The 17,317-nt window shown below is 49.0% G+C and overlaps 2 protein-coding genes across 6 annotated transcripts in view; one reads left to right on the top strand and one right to left on the bottom strand.

Annotated features, from left to right (window-relative positions):
• The window catches only part of mgat3b (beta-1,4-mannosyl-glycoprotein 4-beta-N-acetylglucosaminyltransferase b), a 28,996-nt gene extending 20,748 nt beyond the window's left edge, over positions 1 to 8,248 (top strand). For all 4 annotated transcript variants that reach the window (XM_068321013.1, XM_068321015.1, XM_068321014.1 and 1 more), the window contains 4 exons: positions 331 to 700; positions 1,112 to 1,776; positions 2,728 to 3,010; positions 3,094 to 8,248. In XM_068321013.1, coding sequence (XP_068177114.1) covers positions 331 to 700; positions 1,112 to 1,776; positions 2,728 to 3,010; positions 3,094 to 3,591 — 1,816 coding nt within the window. In that variant the 3' untranslated portion in view covers positions 3,592 to 8,248. The remainder of the gene's footprint in view (positions 1 to 330; positions 701 to 1,111; positions 1,777 to 2,727; positions 3,011 to 3,093) is intronic.
• A 1,768-nt stretch (positions 8,249 to 10,016) lies between these two features.
• On the bottom strand, positions 10,017 to 16,002 carry c1qtnf6b (C1q and TNF related 6b). 2 transcript variants are annotated; one of them, XM_068322258.1, is made up of 3 exons: positions 15,860 to 16,002; positions 14,082 to 14,265; positions 10,017 to 12,689 (listed from the first exon to the last, which is right to left on the bottom strand). In XM_068322258.1, exons 2-3 carry the CDS (start codon positions 14,251 to 14,253, stop codon positions 12,142 to 12,144), a joined length of 720 nt encoding a protein of 239 aa, XP_068178359.1. In that variant the 5' UTR covers positions 14,254 to 14,265; positions 15,860 to 16,002; the 3' UTR covers positions 10,017 to 12,141. The 2 variants fall into 2 exon arrangements, with proteins under 2 accessions (XP_068178359.1, XP_068178360.1); XM_068322259.1 differs by lacking the exon at positions 15,860 to 16,002 and having other exon boundaries at positions 14,082 to 15,829.
• Positions 16,003 to 17,317: the final 1,315 nt, after the last annotated feature.

Genomic DNA, 17,317 nt, shown 5'->3' with positions numbered 1-17,317 from the left:
ACAGGGCTCATGCCAGGCGTCCATAATTAAATCAAGCTAACCCTGTTAGCATTTTTAAAAGGACATGAGGCTGAAGTACTTTTTGCCTCTCCTCAGCTACATTGTTGTAATTCCTGGAGGCAAACTGGAAAACCTGAGTCTTAAAAGGCAGAGTTTGAAGGGTAAAATACGGATCTTTTTTGCTACCCCATAGTCATTTTAATTTTGCAGCGGTTAACCAGATTCAGGAAGTCCAGATCCGGTCCAGATCTGCTTGTTGAGGTCATTTAGGAGGCAAATGTTTGTAGTTTCCTGTTGTTTCTCCTCTTCCTCACCTTCCTGTCCTTCCAGGATGAAGATGCGGCGGCATCGGGTGTTCTTGCTGTGCACAGTGGGCCTGTGCGTCATCTCCTTCCTCCATTACTACAAGGCCCTCCACTACGTCTCCCTGCTGCGTGAGCTCTCTGCCCCGTACCCCAACATCAAGTCCTTCATCATGGTCACCGACTTCTTCTGGAGGGAGAAGGGCGTGGCCACCACCCCACTCAGCCCTGCCTCCCCGGAGGAGGCTCCTCCTCTACCTGTGCTCCATCAGTTGGACGTCAACGCCGAACCTAGGGGAGGACGAGGGATGGGCAGCAACCCTCTGAGGGAAGAACCAGCGCCTCCTCACCCCTGGGAGATACCGGAAAACCATCAGCGGGGTGACGCCCCAAACGAGGTTAGATTGTTTCCTTACCCCACACGTGACCTCTTCGGAGGAGGATGTCCTTCACTCCGCTGCAGTTCTGTTTCAAAAGTACTTGAAGGAGCGAGACATTTGGTGTGCAGCTTCCCCTTCTGGGATGTTGGCATCAGTCCTGACAAAAACAAGCTTGGATCTCCTTCAGTTGTAGGAACAGACAGATTTGGTTTAAATCAGATAAGTTGAATGTCTGCTGTTCGGTATCTTCAACTCATAAATAGCTCTGAGGTGCCAAGAGCTCATCTTACATATAGAGCAAGTTTAATAAAACAAAACTAAGTCTTGGAATAACGAAAAATATGCGCAGCTTCCAGTACAAAAGTTCAAGTGTAGAGTCATTTCATCATGAGTGGGTTGCAGTTTTAAAACTCTCATTTGTCCTTTCAGGGTGGAGCTGAAGACATCCTGAAAACACGGAATCCCAGCCAGCTATCACAACCTTCTGGACCCGAGCTACCAGAGGTCCCGTTGGGGAGGGAGCACCAGGGGGCACACAAGGATAGACTGCCGGACACTGCGGAAAGAATTATGGGCGATCTCCACACCCGCACCCACCAGCTTCAAGATGACAAGACCCCTTATTTTGTCCGAACCAAAGCTGGAGCACTTTGTTTCAGGCAGGGGACGGAGGTGGCTGCCCCGAAAGAGTATAACGAAAAATCGGGGGCATCCATGGCCGACAGAGTTGGGGAGGGTGCCCGAGCCGGGCCCGCGGGACAACGGAAACTTCTGGACGTCCAGCAACAGCCTTCTATTACCCCAAAGGCCAAGGCGAGATCAAGGGGCAACGGCAAGCGCCTGGTCAAGTGTGTGTGTCGTCCGGGATGGCACGGACCTTACTGCGGGGTTCCCACCATGGTGTACCACTCCAACCTGCCCACCAAGGAGCGCCTTACACCCAGAGAGACCCCGCGAAGGGTCATCAACGCCATCAACGTCAACCACGAGTTTGACCTACTGCACGTACGCTTCCACGAGTTGGCCCAAGCCGTCGACCTCTTCCTCGTTTGTGAATCCAACTTTACCGCCTACGGAGAGAAACGGCCTCTGACGTAAGACACCAATTGTTAGATGGGTGTGTGTGAGAAGCTGCTGGTTGTGTAGTCTTTGGCTTGCATTTGTTATTTTTTATTCTCCAGCATGAAATACCTCTAGCATTTTTACAGCAGAGTACCAAGAGAACCAGAGTGGCGTGCTGGAGGGAGAGGCTGGTTTTGGCAATCATGGGATGTGTCTTCAAACTATTTCCTTTGTGTGCTTTTTAGCATGTTGATAGAGACGTGAAAGGGCGAACAGGTTTGCTTCTTCTGTTGGTTGAAAGGTTTGGTTGGTTGAATCCGTTTACCCAACAGGCATCTTTGTTGTCCTTTTTTTTTGCTAGAAGCCCTGTTACTGTGCATCTTTCCTTAATTTAGACATATTTTTAGTTGGATTCTCTTCTTTTAGCTGTGAATTACCTCAAAAGTCATTTATTTGCAGGATAATGAGTTGTTTTGATGAACGAACCACACCAAGGCTTTCTTTCTTTCCGACTCTGGTTCTATCAGACAGAAAGTTGACACAGTTGAATTTGATGGCTTATGCACCAGCAATTTAGATCAAAAAGAGATTGTTGACACACGTCTATTTTTATAATGCAAATCCACACCCTTGTCTGATAAAGGCTTATACCAAATAACTCTCTGTATTCAAATGGAATTTAAAAGCTATTCTAAGTTTGTTGGAAAGCATGGAAACTTCCTCATTGGCAAATATCCAGAAACACTTCAAACCGAGGAACTGCCTTTTGGCAGGTTTACCAGGTCGTCTTTTGTTATCATGTTTTAAACAAAGAAAAAGTGAATTGTTGTTATTGTAAGTCTGGTTGGATGCACAACTACTCCCCAGATTTTGGATTTGGATCTAAATTCAGGTCCTATTTCCTCAATGCAAGACTTACATTGCGTTAATAAACCCAGGACTCAAGTTTCCACTAAAAGCTGTGGTTTATCTGTTATTTCCAGTTTCCTGCGGCTCCTCCTCAACGGTACGTATGACTACATACGCCACAAGATCCTGTACGTGTTCCTCGACCACTTCCCGGATGGTGGTCGCCAGGACGGCTGGATTGCCGATGACTACCTGCGTACCTTCCTGACACACAACGGCATGTCCAGGGTGGTCGGCGGGAGATCGGACGATGTCTTCGTCATCAATGACGCGGACGAAATCCCAGCTCGTGAGGGTCTCGTTTTTCTCAAGCTGTTTGACGGCTGGACGGAACCTTTCGCCATCCACATGCGCAAGGTAGCCTTGGTACCCCAACACCAGGAATTGTTCAAAATAACTGGTTCTAATTCTGGTTTGTGCTCTTCTCTCCCTACATCCAGTCTCTGTATGGATTTTTCTGGAAGCAGTTCGGCTCCCTAGAGGTCATATCCGGCTGCACTTTGGGGATGCTCCGCGCCGTCTACGATGGCGACGGTATCAAACTCCGCCGCCGAGAATACTACACCATGTCGGGTTTCCGTAAGTACGAGAACGACACAGGGCACATCCTGGTGCAGTGGTCCATCGGCAGCCCCTTCCACTTTGCCGGGTGGCACTGCTCCTGGTGCTTCACGCCCGAGGGGATCTACTTCAAGCTGGTGTCGGCGCAGAACGGAGACTTCCCGAGGTGGGGCGACTACGAGGACAAGCGTGACCTCAACTACATCCGCGATCTGATCAAGACCGGAGGCTGGTTCGATGGCTCTCTGCAGGAATACCCCCTCGCGGACCCTAAAGAGCACATGTACGCCCCCAAGTACATGCTGGAGCACTTCGACAGGTATCGCTACCTTCTGGAGAACCCTTACAACAAAGAGTCCAGACTGAGCGAGGGTTAGGAGTCCTGCCAGGGGAGGAAACGTGAAATAACGAGACAGGCCTGAGCAAGGCCTAGCACTGAGCTTTTGGGGGACGGAACTGAACTGATGAACTCCATTTCTCATTGGTGTGATGCTCCATGTATCTCCACCAGGGGGCACTGACATTGCAGGGATCAGAAATATCTTACTAATCATTATTTTGGGGTTAAAAAGGGAACACTAAATCACAGCAGTTATCGATTTAAAAAAGATTGTTAAATGGATGCAACCACTGGATAAACCAATCATAGATTTCCTCATTGCTTCCCTTTTTGGGGGGCGGAGCCAAGCTATCTCTTTCTGTCACCCCGCCCATGTCGCCCCTCCAGTATGTCTGCTGAGAGCGAAGAGGAGGTAAAGGAAGGGACGTTTGAGCGCCGCTAGGAACCCATGGAGCCGACGAATCAGAAGTGACGGATGGTTATTTGTTCGTCTGCATTGGCTAACGTTGTACAGAGGGGGCGTTCCCGTTTCAGACGCCATCCCATGTCTTCCTGTCTTGTTTGTTGACCTCCTTCCACAAACAGTTGATCATCATCAGTATAAAGTCGTAAAAAATAGTCTTCAAACCCATCGCAGTACCTGAAAAGAGTGACGGACTTCATCCACCTGGGGGAGGGGGGTCTGTTCCATGTTGCGAGGTTGATAAAAGATCGACAGGAATCATCTTGGGGGGGGGGGGGTGGAGCGAGCGAGGGAGAGGGAGGAGAAAGACGGCGAGATGAGAATACCGAGGCAGGAAGGAACAGGAAGAGAACGGTGATGAGAAAAGAAGGGGAGGCACCTCTTCCCACGGCATCGTGTGCCCCCCCCCCATCACACCGGCGCTATGGGGACGGCTCTGAATAAATCATGGTCTGCTGATGACGGGAGGAACGGTGTTATTGTCCGTCCGGTGAGAAGGATCCAGACCACCAGGGGAACGATCGTCCCTCCGTCGGCCATCTGAGACGACTTTGTTTCCGTGGAAACAAAAGTATGTTCGAACAGAAACGAGAGGAGAGAGAGAGAGGTGTTGTTAACACGAGTGGGCGGGGTCACCAGAGGTGAGGAGCTGCAGCTCTCGCAGGAGGGCGGCGCCGACCTGAGGAGGCGTCGGTTAAACACTCCTGTCAATCATCCTGTTTCTGTCCATCGCCGGTTTTTACTCCGTTTGGGTGTCTATTTGTTCCTCGGGTTGTGTGTTCGTCACACACACACACACACACACACACACACACACACACACACACGACCCAGCAGCGCCGTTTTTCTTTGTTGGTTTTTTTGGCGCCCATACATCAATCACAGGACACCCAAACGCGTCGCCAAAGATACGGAGCAGTCATGTGATCGGACGTGGCGCTTCAGACTAGCGTCTTTGTTGCTAGGAGACGGCTTTAGTGCCATCTTTACGAAGGGTAGACACCTGCGAAGTCGAGCAGTTCAGGGACGCCGTGAATTATAAAACAACGCTGGAGCACGGGTCCAGATACTTTGAGAGGGTTTCCCACGATGCAACATGTTGCAAGTCACCCGGGGTAACCTTAACTGATAAATTTCTTCTCTCTGTGGGGTACGAGCGTAGCGATGACATCACTGTGACATCATCGTCTGGCGGAGGCGTCCTTTAAGACGAGATGACATCGCCAACGCTAAGCCCAAGTGTGTGTGTGTGTGTGTGTGTGTGTGTGTGTCTTGCACAGATGTGTCTGCAGCCCCCCCCCCCCATCTGTTGTGGGCTGACTGGCCCTTGTGGTTCCGCCCCCCCTCCCTCCAGCGCTCTGGTTTCCACCCATTGATCTTTTCCTAGAAACATTCGAGGCTGTCCGGATGTGGGCGGGGGGGCGGGGGGGTGATAGAGGGTCCTTTCAGTTGTATTTCTATCCGGGGCTCCTTCATGGGTCTGGAATGTTCAGAAACTACCCACGTCTGGACCCCCCCTCCCCCCCTAACTCCAGAACAATCCAAAGGAATTCTGCGTCCTGACAGCAGGCCGTCGTCGCCACCTTCGCCCTGACCGGGCGTTAAATGAGCCGTTGAAGCAAACAGGAAGCGTCTCCACGTCTGATTGGTCCACACCCTGTTTAATGGCTCTGAATGAGCAAATCAGGTTCAGTGAAAACACTCGTATAGAAATGGAACGCGGCCCGCTGTGCGCCGCGTGGGAGGGGGTCAAACCGGTGCGGCGGTGGTGAGCGACGACTTTAACGACGATTTGAGACAGTTAAAGATGTCTGGCGTTCGTAAACACGGGGGGCGGGGGGGGGGTGTGAGGGCGGAGCAGAGAAGGGGGCGGGACTAACCCGGTCCTCTCGTCCATATGTTCTGACGCGGCGGATCAAACGGGAAACGCCAGAGACAGATGGACGCCTGGCCGCGCGTCAGGTGCGATGGCGTCATGTGACTGACAGCGTGACCCTGTGATTGGTGGAGGTCAATACACAGGAAAAACGTGGGCGTTAGTGAGAATTAAAGGGACAGTTCCATTTGTCAGCTGACGTGGGACGCCATAGGAGAGGTTTGAACCCCCCAGGGAAGAATCTGAAGCTCCAATGACTTCCTGAAAGGACCCCCTCTCAGGTGTCCACATACTTTTGTCTATCTACTGTATCGTGAGGCGACCCCGACCTGAGGTGACCCAGAGACGGGGTGGCATTTAAGGGAAGGAGGGCGTGTTGAATTCCCTCCAATCAGATGCAGAGGAGAAAAGAGGGCGTGGTTTCTTTGTCCACTCGTTTTTCGTTGGTTTTGCACTCGTTTTCCACGACTTTCCGTTATTTTACGTTTTTAACTTTTATTGAGTCTTTTCTGTTTTTCTATTTAACTTTTTTGTTTTTTTGACATTTTTTTCCTTTTATTTTTGGAACTTCCTCCGGTTGGCAGCTCGGTATTTCATGTCTTTTTTAGGCGACTTCTGCTCACGCCCCTCCGGTTAGCCGTTAGCACCGGCGGCGCTAACGGTTGCTGTTGTTTACTGATTGTTTTTGTTGTTTTGATGACATCATCACCCACTTTACGTAACCACTCCGTTTATGAGTCGTTTTTGCATTTGTGCGTTTTCCCTTTTGGTTCCAAACGTGTTTGCGCTCACCCCCACACACACACACACACACACACACACACACACACCCACACACACACACACACACACACACACACACACACACGCACACACACACAGTGCAGCCTTTGTTGTTTCATTTTGTGGTCGTGTCCACTGCTGGTCGAACACTCAGGCGACTGTTTGTGCGTTTGTTGTCATGTGACCTCCATGAAGGCTCGCCGTTGTGTGAGCGGATTGGAACCCAGCATACAGCAGGAATTCAAAATAAAACAACCATTCTGTCCTCATGTTTTTCTCCAGTTATCTGGCGTCTGACCGCCAGGGGGCGCTGATGAGCTGGGGTTTTTTTTTATTTATTTATTTTTTTTGTTCCACTGATGATTGTTTATATTCTTTTCAAATCGACAAAGATGTCAACACAACAAACAAACAAAAGGTTTTTTTTAATTTGAGCACCTTATCTTGTTTTTGTTGTTTATTAAAGCTGCAGCTTTAATGACGGGCCTGAAACAGGGTTTCCTCCTCCTTCTTCTTCTTTTCTTTTTTACTTTTTCTTCTTCTAGATGTTTATTGTTGTTGCCAGGTTGTGTTTCAGTTCATCTCTGCTGTCGTTCGGCTTCACTGAGTCCAAACGTATCAGAAGGTTCAGCTTAGAATTCAATCTGAGCTCCAAATTAGAATTTTATGCAAATATTTGAATGAAAAAACAACAAAAAAACGTGTCCAGATTGATGAATCCTTCCGTTCCGATCGGCTGGATTCTGCTCTCGGTGAATCCATCCATCCATCCATCCATCCATCCATCCATCCATCCAACCGTCAAACCACACGGAGGCTGCCCGAGCGCCGCCTGCTCCCAGTTAACCAGTTATGCACACGTCCTTCGTTTTCACACGTTTTTGACTTCATTTCAGACTAAAGTAAGAGAAATATGTCTTGATTTTTATTTTTCTACACACCGGTTCCTTCTACCACACAACGTTGTACAAAACACACAACCTGAATCCTTCCTCTGTCCTCATGCACTGATGATGATTGTATTTGGTTGCATAGGTTTATTTTTTATATCATTGTTGGTTTTCAAATTGTCTCCGGGTTCTTATTATTATTATTATTATTTTTGTGCTTTTATTTTGGAAAGTTGGGCGGTCTCTAAGCATGTGTGTGTGTGTGTGAGTGTGTGTGTGTGTGTGTGTGTGTGTGTGTGTGTGTCGTAGCGTACTGAGTGTGTGTGCCCTTTTGCCCGTGTTCATCATTGTGCCAGTGTAATCAGGTGTTCCCTCGCCTCGACATCCGCTCATCCAAATAAAAGAGAATGAAGGAGGAAGAGGAGGAGGAGGAAGAGGGAGCAGCGGGGGGGGGGGGCTTCCCCCCTCCCAGGGGAAAAGAAAAGAAAAGGCAAAAAAGAGAATGTCCTTTAAGAAAGGTGTTTTTCTCCTCTGCAGGGTCACAAAGAAAAAGAGTGTAAATTTCTAATTTAATTGAAAACGAGCTGATTGGTTCTCCATGAACGGGTGTATGTAACCATGGCAACAGGAAGTCATCAGTTCTTTCACGAGGACATATAATAAATTAATTTTAAAAATTTGAGCCCTGTGTGTGCGTCTTTGTGTAGTTTGCGCCTCCTGCCACCAGAGGGCAGCACCGCAGTGGGCATCGTCCCGGTGTGTGTGTGTGTGTGTGTGTGTGTGTGTGTGTGTGTGTGTGTGTGTGTGTGTGTGTGTGTGTGTGTGCGCGCGGGTGGGGTTAGACTGTCTACTCTGTCATTTGCAGCTAAAAGAACTGGAGCAACACAGCGCGTTATTTTGAGTGTGTGTGTGTGTGTGTGTGTGTGTGTGTGTGTGTGTGTGTGTGTCTGAAGTCCCCATCAGGACATCTGGACTTGTGGTCGTCCAGCTCCAGACTGCGGTACCAGGGGGGGACGGACCGGCTGACCCGAGGTTGTGGTTGTGGAGGCGGAGCTGAAGGTGATTGGCTTTCAGGTGGATCATGTGACCCAGAAAGTAGCAAAACCTGCATTTAAACATCTAAACAGGAAGTGGTTGAATTACTGCTTCTCCGCAGTGTGTGCCCCCCCCCCCAAGAGCGCCCCCCAGCTGATGTTCTTTTTATTTACCCCTACATTTGGACTTGTCTCAGCAGACTCATCAGCCGCCGCCACCAGCGCCCGTTGGGGCTAGAAAGGGTTAAAACATCTGAAGGTTCCTGTTATTGACGGATAAACTCGTTCTCACTTCTGTTCAAACGTGTCGTTGATTGATTGTGTGTGAAGCAGCTTCCAATCAGGGTTCAGCGCGACAGGAAGTTAGCGCCGTTAGCGGCGTTAGCCTGCAGCCTGACCGTCCAGCGTTCATCATGTCCAACTGTAAAGAATTTTTAAAAAGTTTTCCCAAAAAGTTTTAACTCATTCAGTCCTTTTTTTTTTTACAGTGTTAGAATGAGGTTAATTTTTTTTAGTGTAACAAACAGTGCAACACGCGTTTAGAACCGTCCCTTTAAATCAGGAGGAGCTCGCTTCCTGTCAGACGTAGAACAACAACCGCCGGGGGGGACGAGTGTAGTTCCAGTTATTATCCTGTACCATGATCCCCCGACCCCCCCAGCGCTGTCTCCCTGTGACGGATGAGCGCGGCCACAGGTCATGTGGTTGTAATTAAGGGAGCGCCGCTTCGCTGGCTGCTCCCTGACAGCAGCTGTTAGCCGCTAGCTCAGCCTTAGCACTCCCAAACCGAAATAAACCCGTTCGCCAAACCTGTCTTCACCGTCCAATAACATCGATCACAGCCTCCTCTCCTCATCTTCATCAGTGACATCACCCCGCAGCGAGAGCGGCGCTGGGATGCTAAAGGCCTCGCCGTAGCGACGTCGCTCTGTAAACCTCGTCCGGCGCTGCTTTACAGCGACGTTATTAGCCTGTAAGTCTGGGATCAGAGAGAACGAACGTATTTTACGACGTCTGACATCGACGGTTTGTTTCAGGTCACGTCTCTCTTCATCGCTGGTTTTTTAGCAGCCTTGACCTAACAAAACGGGTTGAACTTGAGTCCCGATTCGCCTTCAAGGAGCCAAAGGTCAGTTCCAGGTCTCTGGAGGAATCGTGCTAAACGCTAAATCTCCCATGATCCCACAGCGACATCCTGTGTTTTGTGGACCCGTCCTGTACCACCATCACTTCCTCATGTGGTTAACGATCCGTCGCAATCTGAAGGTCTGCAGATTTGTCGGTTACCATCAGTTACTGTCAGTTACTGTCAGTTACTGTCGGTTACTGTCGGTTCACATCGGATTCTACGGATCCACCCGACGATCTTTAGAGCATCGCTTTTGATCGAATAAAGCTTAAAAAATACTATTTACTGTCTGAAGATGAAGTTTATTAGACACAAACAAAAACAACCAATGAGGAAAGAAGCCCCGCCCCTCATTCACGTCTGATTGGATAATGAAGGGAGCGCATCTGTGATCAAAGGTTCACAACTAAAACAAATTATTCAAATTAAGTTTGGATTTTTTTCGTCTTTATGTTTCTCGTTAATGAAACATCAGTCGAGTCCTGATGTGGTGAATTCTGATTTTGTTTCCATGGTTACGAGTGGGTGGGATGTAACTCAAGACGGCATAACTCAAACTCAAACTGGAAGGACGTCTTTTGACATTTTGGTCATTTTTATTAGTTTTATTCTTTTAAATAACATCTTTTTCTTCCATCTACATGAACATCCATTCATACCTGGGGGGTGAGGGGGGGTCCTAACTAAAAAAACAAATTCCAGGAACGTCGAGCAGTTTAACTGTCCTAACGGGGTTTGATGTTTTCTCTGGAGCCGCTCTGACCGACGTTCCAGGTAAATGTTCACGTTTCCCAACAGCTTTCAGATCTGCCCTCGAGGCTTAAAGTATTTACAACGCTGTCTACCCCCCCCCCAACCCTGACACGCCTCCCCAGGACGGCCTTACAGCTAATGGGGGAGATATGTCCAAACAGATGGAGCTGGCAGGCAGAGCCGTCCCGGCCCGGAGACCATCAGACTTTTTACTGGCCTGTTTTATTTGTGTTGGTTTGGAAACCCGACCGGCTTTGATGTCTAATCCAGACGATGAACGTCTCCGCGGCGCGGAAAAGTTACGATGCGCTTTTGAAAATCGTCATTGATTTTACAGGATTCAGTTTCCACAAGAGATTCTGAAAGTGTTTAATTTTTTTCGGAATCAGGTGTCTTTTTGTTGCTAGGCGATACAGAAAGAAAAAAAAAGAGGGGCGGGGTTAGCAAAGGAAGCTTTGTTTACAAACACAGACACACATACACAATCCAGATTTAGGCTATAAAGAGTTATAATACAACTATTTACAGGAACCGCTCTGCAGTTTGAAGTCTCTACGGGAACATGCGGTAACCGAATGCTCGTAGTTAGCGATGAAGCACCATCGATTTTCATCCTGATATGTTGGGGTTCGCTTATCTTCAGAGGGTCGGCCCACGAAAGTCTTCCTAACTACAATTGTCCGTTCCTCTTTGTTTGTTTGTTAGCGGGTTATGCAAATACTACTGGGATCCGTTGTATTTCCCGATCGTAGCCCCGTTACGTTTTGGCCCAAATCTGGATAGAACATCGACCCACGACATCTCTAACATTACCAAATTTTGGAAACATCTGAGCTAATTGTACTAAAACGAAGGCAGGATGAAGTTCTATCGACAAACAAACGGTTTCTGAGAGGACGTCAGAAGTTGCAAGATCTCATCCCGGCCCGGTTTGGGCCAGTTTGAGCCCCAACTCTTCAACATACCCGCTTACCACTAACAACATCGATGGACAACAACGGGGGGTAGGTGTGTTTTAGGACTTTGGGTGAACCAACCCTTTGAAGCTGAGTGTACTTCCTACAGGTACACAGGAAGTATCTGTTGAAGGTATGAGCAGTCTGTCAGTGGGAACAGGAGCGTTCCATTCCCATTGCAGAACCGCCAACAGAGACTACACAGATCTAGAACCCCTGGTAAGCAATGCAACTTTAAAGTCCCTGAAAGGTGCTGCCTGAGAAGTGAAGCACAGAAGTAGGAGATGAAACGTTTTCCTGGGATCGTACTGACTTTGCAGGGGACGCTGGTTGGGCGATGACAAGGCGGTATCTTATTGGGCAACGATTGTTGGGCAGACTGGTCACTTGTTGGGCAACGATTGATGAGGGAACCCGTGAGCGTCCAGGGCCAAACAAACCCCCACAACACCATACTGTCCAGAAGTTACCCTTCTTCCCACTGATGTGCTTTGCTTCATTTCGCTTTTCAGATTGCCCCTCGTGATCTAACTTGTTTTTTGGGAGTTCCTTTTCAAGAAAAGACACTCCTCTCCCGAAAGGAATATATAATAAGCACCAATTTTGTATTGTCCTCAATTTAGTTCCCGTTAAGCAGTATCCACGGCAAAAAAAACAAAAAGATAATAATCCGACCCAGAGATTGTGCGACTTGTTTCCGTTTTCACTTGACGCTCGGCGCTACCAGGTATCCGTTGAAGGTGATGTAAACATCCACGTCGTCGCTGTAGACGGCGTTCTCCCTCTCCCTCTTGTAGAGCCGGACCCAGACCTCGTCGTTCAGCGCCAGGTCGAACATGACGCTCTGGCTCTGCATGATGGACCTCTCGCTGGGCTGGGCGTACAGGATCACCTGCTCCTTGTCGTTGTGCATCAGGTGCAGGTAGGTCTCCTTGAAGTTCCAGGTGTGGATGTTGATGTTGAAGAAGTAGATCCCCGGCACGTAGCAGTAGAACTTCCCCTTGAACATGTTGAAGTGGTCGTGGATGTTGACGAACACCGTGTCGAACACCAGCGCCTGGTAGTAGTCCACGCTGTGCAGAGCCTTGCGACGTCCCACCGAGAACGAAGAGTGGGGGATCTTGCAGGGATCTCCTGGGGCGCCGGCCTGGCCTTTGCTGCCTTTGGGTCCCATGGGTCCTCGGAACCCGGGAGATCCCTCTGGACCGGGTTTGCCTGGTGTACCTTTATCACCTTTGTCTCCTTTATCCCCTGGTTGTGCAAGAAGAAGAAACAAAGGTAGGAGTGAACTTTTTTTTTATTTGGATGTGGACACAAGTTCAAACACAACCAGAACTCCTAATCTCCTCCAACTATCAGGAAGTTGCACCAACCCAGAAAGACGGACGGTCTTGTACGATGCAATTTCCTTGTGCACGGGCAGGAAAGGGCAGATTTGTCTTTGTGCATAGGTGTGCGACAAATGTCCTACGTATTTGTGCGTCTCCACGTTTTGTGCACCATTAAAGGCTCGTTTGGGGGAGCTGCAGGCCTCCTCCTCCTCCTCTGCACAGCTGGAATGTTCTTACATTTTTTGTCTTGTACACTAGAGAAACCAGAGACTCAGCAGTTTCTCTTTTCCCCTGCGGTTATTTTATGGACCAAACTCAAAGACGCCCCGTCCTGCAGCCTTTGTTCCCCTCCTCTACAAAAGTTCTTCAATGTGAAACGGGACAGTCTTTGTCAACCGATTTGGCGGTCGGACTGGTTTTCGGGGTTGATTCTGGGTCAGGACAGACTCGACTCGTTCGGCTATCAAAAGAACCGGCAGATGAAGCGGACTCAGCATCTGTGGTCGGGTGCCGACATCAGCCCCACATGTTCTCTAAATCCCCCTCCAGATGGGACGGGGGTTTGCGGTTCTGGGATATTTTTCATTCGCTTGTAATATTTTTGCTTCCTTTGGGTTCAAACAAAGCCTTACAAAATAAAACATACGACAACAGAAAAGCTCGTTCTCCAGGTTAACTCCTAGCGTACCGGGGAAGTAAAGGCAGGATAAAGGCAATTTTTTTTTTTGGGTTACTTTTGGAATGCACATGCACAAGTAATCAGATTACATCAGCACAACTGGACAGTAATAGCAAACACCAGGAAAGAGTGAGTAAGTTATCAGTTTCCATAGATTCTGTGTGGGTGGGGCTTAGATCAGAAATGGGTGTGGCTTCTTTATCAGTTATTTTATCTCTAAGGGACCAGCAGCGTAAACACAGACGTTACTGTACTTTAATATGTACGTAATGTTTGTTCACATGACGTTCCTGAATAAATAGATGAACTACTTTGTATTTGTTTCTTTTGCTTTTCCTGAACACGCAGGAAACAGATTAAATCAACACAAACAAACATGGAGGTCACAAAAATAACCCAGGATTTTATTGTAATAAAAAATCTCTAAGCAGGAAGAATTTTAAACTTTATTTAAACTTTACATTCTTCTATTTAGTCTTTTGTTTTTCTCAAAACATATTCTCTGGAGCCACATAAATAAACCAAACAGACTTCAGATGTCACACAATCACAAGACAAACTGAGGAAGTGCGAAATAAACAGGAAGCCCCGCCAAAATAAAAGTGTCCCGTCCTCCAGACGAGGCTGGGGTACCTTTGAGGATGGTCATGTTGATGACGGTGCGGACCTCGGGAACGTGATACTGGGCCGACGGGGGCTCCACGTGGTCGCAGCACCGCCGGCAGTACCTGGAGGGTCTGGAGGGGGAGGGGACGCAGCAGACCAGGGGGAGGAGCAACAGGAGCCGCACGCACGCCGCCAACATGGCTGTCAGCACCTGGGAGGGGAATGAAACAGGAAGTGGACTTTAATGGATCTGCAAACATGAAAACGTAACGGGTTTCGATGAATCCGGATCACGAGATCCGGATCCGATGGCGTGTTCTGAACTCTCCTGCAACGCTTGCAACACGTCTTTGGCAGGCGCAGGCGTTTCTGGGATTAATTGTTCTTTTGGCGTCGATTTTCCTTCCAGTTGGCCGAGCGTCAGCGCGTCATCGTGAAAACAACTCCGAGTCGGAGCGTTATCCCGTCAACGTGCGAGACGGAAAGAAACGCAGATAAAAACATACACAGACGCATGTGTCAAAAGATTGGAATGGAATGCGGCCGACACGTTTTGTCAGAGGAGTTCGAACAACTAGGAATCATGTTCTCCAACTGGGAATGTTGGGAAATGTAGGCTCTACCAGGAACTGGTTCCCTGATCCGGACCCGGGATCCAGAAAATCCCATAACTCCTGCAGACGGTTGGGAAAAAACTCGACATGAACACGTTTGATGATTCGACCCAGACTAACTCCTGGTAAACATGGAGGCATGTGGTTCTGGGATTGCTGGTCTCAAAAAGGGGGGCCCCAGGAACTCTGACACCCAGGGGCCCCTCCACCTGGAGTTCAACCGGTTCAAAGAGTTTCAGCAAAACTAATTTTAAAGCGTTTTTTTCCCGGAGTCGTGAAGGTCCGCTGGAGGTTTGGGTGGAACGTCCTGAGCAGAACCGCCCGGGTTCAGCTCAGGAACTGCTTCATGTGGCAGGAAGACCAACCGTGTTCAGAAATAATCCAACCGCAAGAGTTTAAAGCAGCAAACCAAGACCAGGGTTTCTAAACAGAGGCTGACGCAGGAAGAGGAAAACTCACAATTACTGAAATTATGTTTTTTTTTCAAAAAAACAAAAAGTTTGGTCAAACTGTCTCAGATCCGCGCGAAGAATGTCGGTTACCAAGGAAACCGTGTGGTGGAGATGCTGGATGCTGGTTTCATTCTGTTCTCCACGGCGACGGATTGGAGGTGATGGATGGAGCAGAGGTAGACGAGTAGAAGGTGAAAGCACTGGCGCTCCGTCTCCATCCTTTTCGCCCACGGAAAGGAGGAACCATTATTGTCTGAAAGCCCCTCGCCATGGCAACCAACCAGAAGACAAAGCCCCCACAACTCAACCAATCAGAGGTCAAAGAAGTCAAAGCCCCCACAACTCAACCAAACGACTAAACAAACATAACGCGCAGTGACGTCACCAACCTGCAGCCCTCTGAATTCTAGCGGACCCCCACCTCAGCGGGACCCCCCCCAGCCCCCATCCAGAAGATCGACCCGCAGCCTGATGAATGAACAAACCCGCAAAATCGTGAAAACGTTTAAAAAGCCACGTGTACAGCATCCGACTGTTGTACACACACACACACACACACACACACACACACACACACTAAAAACACTGCAGCTGCTGCTGAGTTGGCGGCTTGAGCAGAAGTTGAATCCTCCGCGTCTCCGCTGACACGTGAACGCACCGCCGGGGGGGTTCATTAGTTCTGACGGAAAACCGTTGTCACGTCACGTCACGTCACGTCACGTCACGTCGCCGTTCTTACCTGATGGGGCTTCACCGCCGCGCAGGAGGAAGAACAGCTGCTGGTGTGAGAAGAACGAGGAGAGAAGTCCTCTCCCTCTGTCTCCCCCTCCCTCTGCTGCACACACACACACACACACACACACACACACACACACACACACACACACACACACACACACACACACACACAGACACACACACACACACACACACACACACACACACACACACACACACACACACACACACACACACACACACACAAACACACACACACACACACACACACACACACACACACACACACACACACACACACACACACACGCCTCAAGCCGACTCCTTCATGAAAAACCATCAACAGTCTGCCTTACTTTCCCATGATGCCCCCCCCAGCGTCCCCCCCCCCCCCCCACACACTCCTGTGATCATCCCCTGTACCTCCCCCTCCTACCCTACCACCCCCCCCCCCGCTCCACATCCATCACCCTGGCTTGGGAGAGTCAAGTCAGACCTGCCCCCCTCCCTCGCCACCGGGTCGCCCCAGGTCCAAATTGATTTCCTGTTTTCACTCCAGGAACACCTGATCAGATCAAACAGACAAAACTTTATTCATCAGATCAAACAGACAAAACTTTATTTAAATCCTTTATCCTTACAAATGGATTCTCCAGCCCCATCCAGACCCGGGGGGTCGGTAATGATGAATATACAGTAATTACAGAACATCTGGGGGCTGCGACTGCCAATGGGCCCGTATCCAATAAGAAGGGGATGTGGGGGGGTGAGAAAGAAAAACCAGACCGGGTCCAGAGGAACGGGTCCACAGAAACGTGCCGACGCAGCAAAACTAACAGGAACATGAATCCTGACGCGTCAGCAGTGAATAAACAAATCTGGACTTTATTGAGATACTTTTGTTAAAACTGTTCATTTTAACGGTCGTGCAAAATTCCACAGTATCCCAGGACGTGGGTGGGTGTGTCTCCCCTGGGGGGCGTCAACCTTGTGAACAATCCGACTTGAACTGGAGTTGCACTCGAACCCCCTGGGTTCTGTTGAACCAGGTTCTGTTGATCTGTGTTCTGTTAAACCAGGTTCTGTTGATCCGGGTTCTGTTAATCCAGGTTCTGTTAAACCAGGTTCTGTTGATCAGGGTTCTGTTAATCCAGGTTCTGTTGAACCAGGTTCTGTTGATCTGGGTTCTGTTAAACCGGGTTCTGTTGATCTGGGTTCTGTTAATCCGGGTTCTGTTGATCCGGGTTTTGTTGAACCAGGTTCTGTTGAACCAGGTTCTGTTGATCCAGGTACTGTTGATCTGGGTTTTGTTGATCTGGGTTCTGTTGAACCAGGTTCTGTTGATCTGGGTTCTGTTGATCCGGGTTCTGTTAAACCAGGTTCTGTTGATCCAGGTTCTGTTAATCCAGGTTCTGTTAAACCAGGTTCTGTTGATCTGGGTTCTGTTAATCCGGGTTCT

The sequence above is a fragment of the Antennarius striatus genome, chromosome 8, assembly GCF_040054535.1.
Source record: "Antennarius striatus isolate MH-2024 chromosome 8, ASM4005453v1, whole genome shotgun sequence".
Classification (NCBI taxonomy): Eukaryota; Metazoa; Chordata; class Actinopteri; order Lophiiformes; family Antennariidae; genus Antennarius; species Antennarius striatus.
The sequence above is the reverse complement of the archived record's forward strand: the minus strand, read 5'-3'. Positions and strand labels throughout refer to the sequence as shown.